General features: G+C 35.6%; 1 protein-coding gene across 1 annotated transcript in view; it reads left to right on the top strand.

Moving 5' to 3' along the window:
• Positions 1-9314, top strand: part of LOC114652229 (fibroblast growth factor 10-like) — a 69211-nt gene extending 59897 nt beyond the window's left edge. Inside the window, exons 2-3 of the mRNA XM_028802488.2 lie at positions 2158-2261; positions 7873-9314. Of these exons, the coding sequence (XP_028658321.1) occupies positions 2158-2261; positions 7873-8070 (302 nt within the window). The 3' untranslated portion in view covers positions 8071-9314. The remainder of the gene's footprint in view (positions 1-2157; positions 2262-7872) is intronic.
• The last annotated feature ends 5501 nt before the right edge of the window (positions 9315-14815 follow it).

Genomic DNA, 14815 nt, shown 5'->3' with positions numbered 1-14815 from the left:
CTGCCATAGAAAAGCTAACAATAGGGACAAAAACGGTTCATAATTGAAAAGAAATCAACTTTTTAAAATAACTGCCCAAATGATCAACATGTTTTTGCAGACAGCATACTGTTTTAATACCTACTTTCAGAATATTTTCTCTTAATTAAGAAACAAGACAGTTTTTGAATAAGTTAAGCCACCATTGCTTAATAAATGTTATTCTCCAAATTGCTTGTTATCTCACCTAAAACAGGTGAACCCTACTGGGCCCTAACATATTAATTTTGGAGTCAGTTGTAATTAGAGGAATGATGACCATAGTTAATAGATTTCAAACCTTTCTTGGGTTTCCTATTTTTGAGTAAGTCTGCTAGTCTTATTTTTGAATATATAATATATCCAATATATGAATATATGTGTAAAGTAATATTAGTATTGCATGCCCATTTGTATAATAAACTATAAAATCTAAGCAGGGGTTCTTGATAGATAGATAGATAGATAGATAGATAGATAGATAGATAGATAGATAGATAGATAGATAGATAGATAGATACTGTATGAAAGGCACTATATTAGATTATATTAAACTTTATTAATCTCATGGGGAAATTCAAATGCATACAGCAGTATAAACATAAAAAAATAAGAATACAGACTCACAGGACAGATAATACAGCCAGTCAATCAATCAATAAATAAATAAAAATAAATTTAACGAGTACATCCTGTGGAAGCGTTGAATTGCCTGATAGCAGTGGGCAGAAAAGACCCCCAGAGGCGCTTGTTAGCACATCAAGGTGGAATGAACCTGTGGCTAAAAATGTTCCAAGACATGCGCCTCCTGGGGGGAATGGAGGGGATTTTTCATGATGGCATCCAATTTTTACACCATCTCCTTTTCCACCATAGCTTCCAGTGTGTCCAGGGTTCGTCCTGTGATGGAGCAGGCTTTCCTGATAAGTGTGTTCAGATATTGTGCTTCTTTTGAGCTCAGGTTGCTTCACATGGACACTGCAGTGCAGAACACCACACTAGCTACTAGGAACTGGTAGAACATTTCCAGCCCCTTGCTGCACACATCAAAAGACCTGAGTCTCCTTAGCAGATCCAGTCTGTTCTGGCCCTTCTTGTACAGTTCAACTGTGTTGTCAGTTTGTTGCTTATGTGAATCCCCAGGAACTTGTAACTCTGCACCACTTCTAAGTCCCCCCCAAATTGTAACAAAATCTAATATGTTAGAATTATAGCTAGATAGATTGGTAGTCAGATTTGAAAGGCACTACATGTTAGATATGATACATAGAGATATGAAAGGCACTATATGTTGGATATGATACATAGAGATATGAAAGGCATTATATGATAGATAGATAGATAGATAGATAGATAGATAGATAGATAGATAGATAGATAGATAGATAGATAGATAGATAGATAGATAGATAGATAATGTGTCCATCAAAGTGGGTCATTATGTGTTATTTAGAAAATAAAGTGATGATGTCTCAAACAAAGGGTCAATAGCAGAGTAATATGCAAATAAAACCACACACTGCACTACAAATAACTGAGAAGATGAATGAATTAAAATGAATGGGTCAGACTTTACAGTACACGTCCTTTACAATGGGAATATTTAGCAGAGAGGAAAATGTCATTACTGTGGTTTAGTAGTTTGGATGTAAATTATCTTGTCTGGAATGATTCTTTCTGAGTCACTTCCCAAAAATGTTTTCCTAATAAAATTTGTGAATACATTAAATCAGTATTCTTTATTTTCTTAGAAATTTCTGTTACTTCTTATATATTTGTACATTTTCTGGTAAAAGAAGAAATTGGCAATTATTTCCATGCCAAAAAACGAAAGTTAATGCATAATATTATTATAATAGTTAAATAAGTTGGAGACACAACATTTTATCTGTATAGCGACTCTTCGAAATTCATTTTCATAAAGTGAATTGGATGCAGTATGTAGGAAAGAACAAAGTACAAAAATTAAATTAAAACACATTAAGAGTGTAATATTTTAAAAAATAAAGCCATATCATGTTTTCAATATTGTTTGTGGTGTATACTGCTTAAAACTCAATTACTGACATTACTAGAATTAGTTCTCTTTATTTTTCAAAGGAATCGTTCCTTCATACACTATTTGCTCATCTTTTTCAGGTTTATTGGAGATAAAATCAGTGGATGTCGGTGTTGTTGCTATCAAGGCAATGCATAGCAATTACTACTTAGCAATGAACAAGAATGGCAAAATATATGGAGCAGTAAGTATAGTTCTGTTTGCCTTAACATCATAGTAGCATGTATTTGTAAACATTAATTTTTATTTACGTAATCAATTCTAAGTATGGACTTCAATTTATCTAATGTTTTAAAAGATCTCTCAAAGTATACAAAATACAAATGGCCAGTGATCTCTCATGTTTTGCTTTTTCTTTGTGTTTCTGTCAGAAACTTTACCTCCCAGGGGACACTGCAAAAGTGAGATAGGTTGCCATATACCTGGCACACGTATGCTAGAAATGGGCAGAGTGAACTCCAGGTTTTTAAACTACAGTACATTTAAATCATTTTTAAAAAGAACATGTAAAAGAGAAAAGTGCCCTACCACATACTGGTATATCCCCAACACCACTGGATGCACACATGGTTATGGGGTCGTCACGCCATTATACTCATCTTTTAATTCAATATTTTTTGTGGACACAAATCACAAAGCTGTTTTGATAACACAATGGGGGCAAGTTTTGACATGCCAGTCATATCATTAATGTCAACCTGATGTTGCCCTGCCCTGGCTTGGGATTATGTTGGCTAAGTTTTACCCAGTCTGGTTTCCCGACAAATTCCAATAAGTTAGAACATGATTGCAAACATATGTCATTCACATTGTAATTGGCAGATAAAACTGTTTAAAGAACACCACTGCTTTTTTTTATCTCTTTTGCTGTCAAAATATTCAAAAAATGTTTGAACAACTGAAAAAACACCATTTTCTCTGTTTTATGAGAGAAGATGTTTGTTGCAAACCAAATGCAACCTAGAAAATACTTGAGCCTCTGCTGACCAACTTGAGTGTGTAATGTTATCCGTGATATTAGCTATCGCTCTTGTATTTGAAGTCAGCCGCAACCTACTCACAACTGGAAGAATTACTCGATGTTTGAAAAAAAGCCTCATTCCCCTCATATATAACAATACTGTCAGGTTATAGGGAACAGTTCCACTCCATCGCACATAAATAGCTCTCGCTCTCTGCAAATGGGCTTCAAAGGAGAGACCGCTGCACTCGCCAAATGCACATTCAGGCTGAAACAAAATTAAAAGAGCTCATGCAGCATGAATGCTGGCAGTGTCGCTGTTCAAGATCACACAATTTTTAAATGTCTGTCTGCACCTTTCAGAAGTCTTCAGACAATGAGCTTAGCTTTCAGTAAGCATTGTTACGAGCCATTTTATCATGTCTTTTTCTGGGCTAAGTGAACTAACTCTTCAGTTAAAAGATAGAAGTGGGCAATACACAAGCGTTAGGATTTATTTTGCTCCCTTGTTTATTTTACTTTGAGGCAAAGTTTGCTTTCCTATTTTGTTCCCAGCTACTGATCAGTATTTTTTACACATTTAATTTTTGCTTAAAGAAGTGACAGGCCTTTGAATCAGCATGGAACGTTAGAATGATTTCTTATTAGGCAGGTTATATTTGTTAAATGCAAGCATAGACATTGACGGGGGAACTTGCAATAGCTCCTTCCTGATGTTCAATTTCTTTGATACCAATTGACTTTACAAAATAATATACAGTATATTTGACTGAATTTTATGGAATCATGTTCTGTACACAATGTAAAAACAGTACAAGTAAATTAAAAACATATATATTTTAACAAAAGTGGTAGTTTAGATTTTGTAATGGATGGCAAGGTAAACATTTGAGCACATGTAAGGACAGAGTTTCAGAAGCCAGAAGTGACAGTAATGTTTCTCAGTAGCTAGATTGTAGTCATTGTATTGAATATACAAACGGAGGAACAAGAACATGTTCTTACTAGTATCAAAATTTAGACAACATTAGTTGTGTAAAATGTTCTGAAGGAATGGTAGGCAATATTCATTTTTGCAATGAATTTAGCTCAATCTATAAACTCTGCATATTGTAGACATCAGTTTTAATCATTGAGTAACAAACCCAGCGTGAGACAATTCTGATTTCTTCCAATAGCTCTGTGACACGCTAGTTTCTTTCAGGTTTTTTTAAAACTTTGAAAGTTATTAAAGCTAAACAAATGTTGAGCAGTGTAAAAAGTTCACTCATTTTGTTCCCATTTACTGTGACTTTCCAAGTGCTGATCACCTAACTTTAGTTACTTTTCAGATGTTGAAATTGGTGATCAGATCTATTTGCTATCACTCAATCAAATGAACTGTGTCCGTTCGCATCAGTCTTATACAAATTGGTTAATGGGCACTCACTAGGGGTTCATTCTCAGCAATTTAATGAGTGAAATCAAATATTCATTATTATTAAGAGTGAACAACTGCTAAGTGCCAAAGATAGCACAGTAAGTTTATTTTTTGCTATTAGTATGTGAGACACAATGAAACATTATAGCATTATTGCTTAAACCTGTAGTGTTTTTAGAGCAGCTTTATGCACATATTTTATTTAGTTACTATTGTGACTTAAACTGAAAAAGTTTATTTCTGCTAAGTTGTCATTGTATATGCGATGCTCCAAGCAGAGTCCCTTGACCAATTCAGTTGCATCACTGACATAATTGGACTTGACACTTTTAATATTGTGCTGATCTTATCTTTTGTTATTCCTCAGTTGACAATTGTAACAAATCTTTCAAAGAATTAGCATTCATTCACTTTCAATTTAAGTAGGCCCTAGTGTTATGTCTATAGAAATCCAATTTATTCCTCAACTTCATATTTTGCTTTGCACTTTGGCTTTGGTTAATGCTGCTCCTTGGTCTTATAGTTCTGACCTCTGCCTGTTTTCTGACATCCATTCTGATGTTTGGCATCTCCTGGTTCATTTCCCCTACTCACAGAAATTCTGACACACTGTCTCACAATAACACCTAACTCAGGATTTGACTTTAAACTACAGAGTTGTTGATTCAATTCCCACTTCTCTGGCCTACTGTATAGGTGCACTGATTTAAGATATAATGTGAAAGGAAATAATAGTCTAGGATTTTAAGAACTGGGATAGAAACGAATCATTACGGAGCAAGTGGAGATGCAGTCAGGGGAAGGAAGAAATGGTCCAATACCAGAAAAACTCAAAAAACATATTGATAAAAGTGAAAGCACAAGGCAAGAATATAGTCAAAGTAAAATAGATCAAAACTTAAAAAAATCATGAAAATGAACTTGAGTTTGACCCCCCTAAGTGCCCAGTGTGTGGTGGGTGGAATCCCTGCAGATTTAGTTTTTTTTTCCCCAGAAAAACTGGAGTTTTTTTTTTCTCTGTCCTCCTGGTCATCTGATATTACCCTTTTTTTGTTATTATTTATTCTTTAATATTATTGCCTAATCGTAATTGTTTTTCTTTTAAGTTTCTGTTATCTTGTAAAACACTTCAAGCTACATTGTTGTATGAAAATGCACAAAATAAATAAATTTTGTTGTTGTAACTTACGCTAAAGTAAATTTTAAATTCCAACACTAGGATACAAAACATTGTACAGTATGCCACCATCTTATATAGGCGGAGCATGATAACACACTGTCATCACACAATGAGCAACAAGTATAGCACCCACAATCAAGGAAAGATACCAGAAAATGTTAGCAATTGTAATGGAAAACATTCCAAAATGGCACTGTGATAATGTCACTGTCATAATGTTAAAAACAATAAACAAGAAATATTATAAAAATTCCAAAAATATAGTGAAAAGGCTACAAGGTAGCTACAATGCAGATTCTTGACATTGTTTTTTTTTCTTTTCGCTCAAAAATTAGGCATTAGGTATGAGTAAAAAAAAAATACATGTACTGCCTGTGCTTGTATCTTTCCAGTGGAGTTCACTACAATAGGCTACTCATAAAAATTAGTTTTCCTTCTTAATTACATAACTTTAGCTTTGATTATTCCTCTTAGAGCGTGACATGAATCATTTTAAGAACTCATCGTAATCTAGCCCTACTCTTACCAATTTCAGCAAATACACCATGATTAAAAATGAATGTTTCTATGATAATGGATTTGTTCTTGTGAATGTGCTATTCATTGAAATACACATTGAATAACTAGTTCTTGATGATGTTCACATCAGGACATTCAAAGCTTTAGGTGGTAATGAGCTTTTTTGTGGTTGTCACCATTAAATTGGAGATAACAAACCTCCTAATCACTGCAGCAGCTTTAGTAGCTTACTGCTACCTCATTGGTATAGGACTGATGAATATTGATAACGTCCATTGAATGGAATAGTAAAAACAGTGGAGTTAATGGGCAGTGTAAGCCCTAGAAGAAGATCGATAAACGATTTAACTAATGTGACGTTGTCGGAAAGCTAGCGGTCTTAACTGCTCTCAACCCTTTCCAAGCAATTATGCTTGCATTACATGTATCTTCAATAAAGAAGTTATGCTGTATGTCACAAGTAATTTATAGTATTTTGATAGCTATCCATCCATCCATTTTCCAACCCGCTGAATCCGAACACAGGGTCACGGGGGTCTGCTGGAGCCAATCCCAGCCAACACAGGGCACAAGGCAGGAAACAATTCTGGGCAGGGTGCCAACCCACCGCAGTATTTTGATAGCTATTGTTATTTATTTATTTATTTTTATTTCCCTCATTTTAGTTGCACATGACTTCTTCAGGTTGTTAAAGGGACCAAAATAAATTACCATCCGATTCCTTCTCAAAGCTAAATAGCCAATCGAGTCCAAGTCATTCACGTGTTTTTCGTTTCTTACTCCTATTTTTTGTAGGCAACCCATATACATCTTTTTTATTAATATTATGGCACTTCAAACGCTTTGTTTAGAACTCTAAATAAAAAACATGCAGAAGTTACAGTCAGTGACATAATCGCTTCCTTATTTTCTTTACCACAAATCTTTTCTTGTAGGCTACTAAAAAGTTGTACAAGTTCATTTTTTCTTCTGTTTTAATTATATTTTCATTAGATTTAAATTAAATTTAGCTCTCTCATGCATTTTCACTATAATCTGTCTACAACAAACATGAATTCCTTTCATACCACAAATATAAAACTGGGTTAGCCAATGTGATTTCTGAGGTAATAATGATATGGGAAACAGTTTTAAAAGTTTTTTTTTTTGTTATGAAGTATATTATGTTGCAAATAATGGCACTTAGACATTAGCATCGTAAATGTACAGTTTAAGAGAAGCAGCTTTTCTCAATTTGATGGCCTTGTTTTGCAGAGTAGAGTGATAAATATATGGCACAGCTACACGGTGTACTGCAGGTGCACTTATTAATACAATTCTAATTGATCTATTATGCATATTTACTGTACACACATACATTTTCAAAGTTGTTTAATTCAACTCAGGAAGCCAGTGGTCTGGATCTTAGCATCATTGGGTGCATGGCAGGAAACAAACCTGGACAGGGCATCTGTCAAACACAGGGCATGGGGCCAGTGTTGTGTCACCAATTAAACTTTGGGGAGGTGGGAGGAAAACACAAGACAGCAGAGTCTGGCCCAGTCTAGCAGTCTGGGTTTGAATCCTGCACTTGTTGTCTGTGTCTGCCTGGGTTGTCCTCTGGGTATGTATGGTATGGTTTTAATCTGTATTGCCCATTCTGCACCTTGTTAGAAGAATAATCAGATGATGGCTTAATTCTAATTTGCTTTTTCCTGTTTATCATTCTTTTAAAGAAAGAATTTGGTGTCGACTGCAAACTGAAGGAGAGAATAGAAGAAAATGGATATAACACGTATGCATCCTTACAATGGAAAAACAAAGGAAAGCAAATGTTTGTGGCTTTGAATGGCAATGGATTTCCAAAGAAGGGACAGAAAACACGAAGGAAAAATACAGCCTCCCATTTTCTGCCCATTTTGGGCCATGCATGAAAAGAAACTTATCTTTGAAATACTGCTGCACTGAAGGGAGTTGGATCTACTAAGGCTCACCTCAAAATAAAATTTGACTTTGAAACAAACGCAAGAGAGGCACTATTGAACAAGCTGGATTTTTCATTTTCAGCAGTGACACTGTAGATCACTGCCCTGAATCTTTACCTTAAACAGGAGCCTTTTGAATTTCTGCATAGCTGTAACTGGCACAGTGAGCACACATTTCCCAGTTGTCTGTGCCTCAGCATGTGATTCAAATCATGGACAAAAGGCAAGGGACGGAAACCACATTCAACACAGATGATATTAACGTTCTTTATACGGTGCAGTTTAAATGTACATGTGTGATCTATGGGAGATATTATTTATGTCATTTTATTCACATCAAAAAATTTTAATTTGTGCTAAAGCTATATGATCTAATGAACAGCTAGATATGCAGACATTTATAGGAAGTATGAAGGTGAATCACAAGAATAGTGAAATAGGAAAGGCAAACTATAACAAAGAGAAGGATGAACAAATCAAGATGCTCTAACAAAATGATTGCCACTATTGGCTTAAGTCCGAAGGCTCCATTTGTCCGTAGTTATTTATTGAGCAAGACAGGACCAAAATTAATATATATCTGAAACCGTCATATCACACTAACATTGTGTCTAAATATTGAATTGGATAAAAGGTAGATTTTGTAAATTAGTGCTATTTTTACAAAGAAAAAATCCACCCAGTTTATTTAAAAAAATGTTATTAATGGTAGTATTTAGTGTAGCTCCTTTATGATTATGATTTTAAATTGCATACTCTTCCTCGATTAAAGGGAATTCTTCTCATTCCGCAGCCTGCTGGCTCATTTTGTTAGAGTATATCCAATAAGTATTCTGATACAAAAAATACCTATTCACTTTGTTACTGCATTAAGTCTCCTCTGAGTGTGTAGTTTAAAAAGATCAAGTAGTAGATGAATATTATTTTGTAATGAGTACACTAAATAATAATTCTATGAGATTATATTGATGCTGCCTTTCAACTTCAAAATTCTGTTTGTGAATGTTTTATTTTTTATTGTTTGGAAGCGGTATTTTTGGTACAGAGAAAAGACATTTTGGAAAGTCAGTTATATTTAAGTTCTTGGATTGCTGGTTTTGTTTTATCTATCATAAGTTATTTTATTGTAATTTCTTGCCAGCACTTCCCCTTGTTATACAGTAAAATAATAAAAAAGACCCACCCATTAAAAATGAGTCATTCTGCTCTTTTTTTTTAGTAAATAAAGACTTTTCTTCAGTTTCGTGTGTGAAGTGTGAACATTGAATGCGCATACTTTGTATTGCAAAGTAACAAACTTTCTACCTCATTTGTCATAACAGAGAAAAGGGTCCCCTGTCAAAGGTTCCATTTTCAGAAAAACTATGCCATTGATATAATGTAAGAACAGCAAAATCACATTTATTAAATGGAGATAAAGTTTTAACACTGATGTTTGTCACTTACTGCTACAAAGATTTTTGACATGCATAGGGGATGCATACGGGGCACTCCCAAGACCCTTACGCATATTAGATATGGCCTAAGTAAATATTAGCTCCTAAATGATTATTGCTGTGTGGTTTAGAAAGATGTTGTTCAAACAGAAAGTACCACAAAAAATATTGACATAGGTGGGTTTGTTACATTGCAGAGTGACTGCATTAAAATGAGAAAGATATACAGATGAGTGTGTGTTTGTTTGTGTGAGAAAGAGAGGCCCTCTGTGGACATGCATCAAGTGGCTTCATGAATAAAGAGATGAGCCAGTTTACACTGTGGGCAGAAACTGGAGAATGGTAGACATTTAAAAAGGTTAGGGCATATCGCTATGAACCAGGCACAGCCTACTGAGGCAGACCCAGGACTCACAAGAAGCTGTTGTCATCCAAAGGAATGGATTTTTGGGGTGCCAACCCGGCTGTCCCAGTTTACTGAAATACTTTAACAAAAATAATGCAAGATGGCATTCAAAAATAAACAAAACTATTGAAAGCTGAATGACTTTCTTGATTATTATTATGCTGTGGAGCTCCTCTGCATAGGTCGCTTGAACAAGAAGTGACGCCACCTTCTGGGCAGTCTCGCTTTTATGGCTCAGGGACCAAAAGCGGCAGAGTCAGTTGTCCTTACCGGGCGGTTTCTCTGCACTGTGGAAGAAAAATGAAGAAGAGAAGACAGTTAGCGGTAGCACCCTCTCTTGGTTTGTGGTGGAAACACACACCTGGGAAGAACTTGGAATGTGCCCTCTGACGTGCATCTGTGTCAAAGGATTACATCACGTGACTGTCCTGGAAGCATCTGGGAATTCACCAGAAGGATAAAGGTAACTGAGGATAACATGGTCAGTTTGTTCAGGTCGGTATGATACCATCACAACTTTGATTGTGGTAAAGCAAAACAGAAATGAAGTGAAGAACATGGATGGAGTGAGATGAGGAAGGGGAGAGAGAGAGAGAGAGAGGTGTCTCTGCAGCATATGTTGTGAATTTCACAGTAGTTTGTTCCATTTTGTGCAGCAAAAGACCCATGAAGACTGAACATAAGAACATTTGCATTAAGTATGTGAACATTTTTTGCACAATTTGCTTTAGGTAATAGAAATTTTATGTATTAACACATTTACATATTATCGTGTATATAATACTCTTTAATATATATGCTTTAAGGCACTTGTAAAAACATGCGTTTACCACAATTAGAAATGATCTGATCTTTGTTATTCCTAAACGAAAAACATTATTACTGATATCTAAACACATTCTTTCATGGTGTGAAATTCCAGTTGTTTGTTAAAAGTTTAAAAAATGTAACACACTTTTTATAGCAAACCACAAGATGAAATAAACATTACGTCACTTACAGTACATACTTCTAAATATAAATTACAAAACACATGTGCCCATGTTCATTTAACTTTTGGATGGAATCCATATTATTATCAGTGTTGTTGATGTTATTGTGTAAAATGTAATTTCAAACCAAAATATAAAATAGTAATTTTGTCAAATGTACCCTAAACGTGTACCAGGATGTGGCTTCCTTGTCCTTAACCCCCTCACCCCGCCAACATTTTGCAAGATTTCCATAATCTTTTGCATATGGTGAGTGGGCTATCTGCAAGTTTAATTAAAAACAAATGTGGCCAAGTTTGTCGTTTATTCAGTCATTGAGTATTCTTCAAGGGTCTATATTCAATAGATATATTATTAAAAAACGTGTTTTTTCTGATAAAATATATTTGTTTGCATAAAGACAAAGAATGTTCCCCTCTTTATTAAATTAAAGTGATCTGGAACCAAATCATGAACATTGTTTGAGATCAAAAAGACAAACAAAGTAATAAAATAAACATAAAATTATTGTTTAAAATACTAAGCTGTCTGAAAACGAAAAATCTAATTTCTGGAATTAAATTAAAACATCTGTCACATCATTAGACCCATTTAAACTACCCAAGCACTCACATTTAAAAAGTCAACATTTCAAGCCAGTAATAATTGTACTGTATTTCTCAAATGTATTAAAAGATGTGGAACTGCTGACAAGGGTAGGGGCCACACAGTTAGATGTTCCATTTATTAAGAAATATCAATCATGGTTTACAAGTAAGAGAAAGCAGATTATATTAACGTTTGAAAAGTTGTTCAATCTTCCTTTCATTAAGAAATCGCCAAGAATGAATTACAAATAAGAGCAAGCAGATTTTGTAATCTTTGGAAAGATGTTTATTCTCCCTCAGATTTAATTTGTTGCAATTTATTATTAGAAATTAGTACCTGATGTCTTTATTATAGCTAACAATTGAAGTATCTCATTGTGGATGCGTTAAAATAATCAAACTAGCATTATGTACAAACAAATAATATGAAAAAATCTGGAATTACATTAGTACAGAATGCACAGTCATACATAGATGTCTACATATACAAGCATTTTGCATAATTGAATTCAGCATTAAGGTCCGTGCAAAATTTTCATAATAAAAATTTAGAAAACCTGACTGAACATTGTCTTCAAAAAATAAGAAAGTGACATCTGACCAATATGAACTTCATACAATAATCTACATGGCAGAGTTAAGACCTTTCCAGCAACTTCTAGTTTAATATTCCACACAGGATATTGGATTGTGATTTACATTGATGTTTTGGTTCCTCTAAATGCAGTGCTTCCCAAATTTGGTCCTGAGCAACCACTCTGGCTGCAGGTTTTTGTTCCAGACAAATTTACAATTAATGATAATAATTGATTTCATATATTTAGATGGTTTTATCCCTTCTCTTATTCTGCATTTAGAAAAGTAAAGTAGTGTGATTTTCACATTTATAAGACATTTAGAAATATTTCTACTTTTGTTTTAAACACTTACCTCTCTTTGTTTTGTCATTTTTGTGCAGTTTATAATTTTCATTGTATCTTAATAATGATAATTAAAAACAAACAGAGCTGACAGGCAGGTAAACAACGCTGAATGATGAAAGGTGGCAATAACTTCAGTATCAGACCCACTAATTATTAGATAATAAATCAAACAATCAGAACACCTGGAAAAGCAGAATGAAAATCAGGCTGAACATTGTTAAAAAGTAAAAAAAACTAGCCATAGTGCTAAGTACATTTTGATAAAAAATTTACTTACAGTTGTTTAAACTCTGTGCGGCCACATTGCACGGACAGCGCGGATTGTGGCAGAAAAATAACACATTCTTGAAATGGATGTATCTATTCATGACATGTCATTTCAATCTCTTCTATGTTTTATGTATATTCTTAAGACTAATAAAACAATATTCTGCAGTTGTGAAATAGCTAACTCATTGCTTTCTGAGACTTTTGTGACATGTTGCAATACAGTGCATCCGGAAAGTATTCACAGCGCATCACTTTTTCCACATTTTGTTATGTTACAGCCTTATTCCAAAATGGATTAAATTCATTTTTTTCCTCAGAATTCTACACACAACACCCCATAATGACAACGTGAAAAAAGTTTACTTGAGGTTTTTGCAAATTTATTAAAAATAAAAAAACTGAGAAAGCGCATGCACATAAGTATTCACAGCCTTTGCCATGAAGCTCAAAATTGAGCTCAGGTGCATCCTGTTTCCCCTGATCATCCTTGAGATGTTTCTGCAGCTTAATTGGAGTCCACCTTTGGTGGACATGATTTGGAAAGGCACACACCTGTCTATATAAGGTCCCACAGTTGACAGTTCATGTCAGAGCACAAACCAAGCATGAAGTCAAAGGAATTGTCTGTAGACCTCCGAGACAGGATTATCTCAAGGCACAAATCTGGGGAAGGTTACAGAAAAATTTCTGCTGCTTTGAAGGTCCAATGAGCATAGTGGCCTCCATCATCTGTAAGTGGAAGAAGTTCGAAACCATCAGGACTCTTCCTAGAGCTGACCAGCCATCTAAACTGAGCGATCGGGGAAGAACGGCCTTAGTCAGGGAGGTGACCAAGAACCCGATGGTCACTCTGTCAGAGCTCCAGAGGTCCTCTGTGGAGAGAGGAGAACCTTCCCGTAGGACAACCATCACTGCAGCAATCCACCAATCAAGCCTGTATGGTAGAGTGGCCAGACGGAAGCCACTTCTTAGTAAAAGTCACATGGCAGCCCACCTGGAGTTTACCAAAAGGCAACTGAAGGACTCTCAGACCATGAGAAAGAAAATTCTCTGGTCTGATGAGACAAAGATTGAACTCTTTGGTGTGAATGCCAGGCGTCACGTTTGGAGGAAACCAGGCACTGCTCATCACCAGGCCAATACCATCCCTACAGTGAAGCATGGTGGTGGTAGCATCATGCTGTGGGGATGTTTTTCAGTGGCTGGAATTGGGAGACTAGTCAGGATAAAGGGAAAGATGACTGCAGCAATGTACAGAGACATCCTGGATGAAAACTTGCTCCAGAGCGCTCTTGACCTCAGACTGGGGCGACGGTTCATCTTTCAGCAGGACAACAACCCTAAGCACACAGCCAAGATATCAAAGGAGTGGCTTCAGGACAACTCTGTGAATGTCCTTGAGTGGCCCAGCCAGAGCACAGACTTGAATCCGATTGAACATCTCTGGAGAGATCTTAAAATGGCTGTGCACCGACACTTCCCATCCAACCTGATGGAGCTTGAGAGGTGCTGCAAAGAGGAATGGGCGAAACTGGCCAAGGATAGGTGTGCCAAGCTTGTGGCATCATATTCAAAAAGACTTGAGGCTGTAATTGCTGCCAAAGGTGCATCGACAAAGTATTGAGAAAAGGCTGTGAATACTTATGTACATGGGATTTCTCAGTCAAGTAAACTTTTTTCACATTATCATTATGGGGTGTTGTGTGTAGAATTCTGAGGAAAAAAATTAATTTAATCCATTTTGGAATAAGGCTGTAACATAACAAAATGTGGAAAATGTGATGCGCTGTGAATACTTTCCGGATGCACTGTAACTTAGTCTTATAATTTGTCAGTTGACTCCAAACCACAGAAACTGGGAAATAACGACTCATTTAATTGGGCCAGGAGTCCAATTAAAAACAAAAGTTGGCTGGAACAAAAACCTGCAGCCACAGTGGGTCTCCAGGACTGAGTTTAGGAACCTTTACTCTAAAGGATTGGTAGAGGAAATCAGTAAGCTGAGTGAACTACATGGTTGGACACATCCCAAATGTGATACAACATCACTCATCACTCAGCTGGGAATGTGCTCTGAAAG

Source organism: Erpetoichthys calabaricus, chromosome 5 (genome assembly GCF_900747795.2).
Source record: "Erpetoichthys calabaricus chromosome 5, fErpCal1.3, whole genome shotgun sequence".
NCBI classification, from domain to species: domain Eukaryota; kingdom Metazoa; phylum Chordata; class Cladistia; order Polypteriformes; family Polypteridae; genus Erpetoichthys; species Erpetoichthys calabaricus.
Note: the sequence above shows the minus strand (reverse complement) of the source record. Positions and strands in the feature narration are given on the sequence as shown.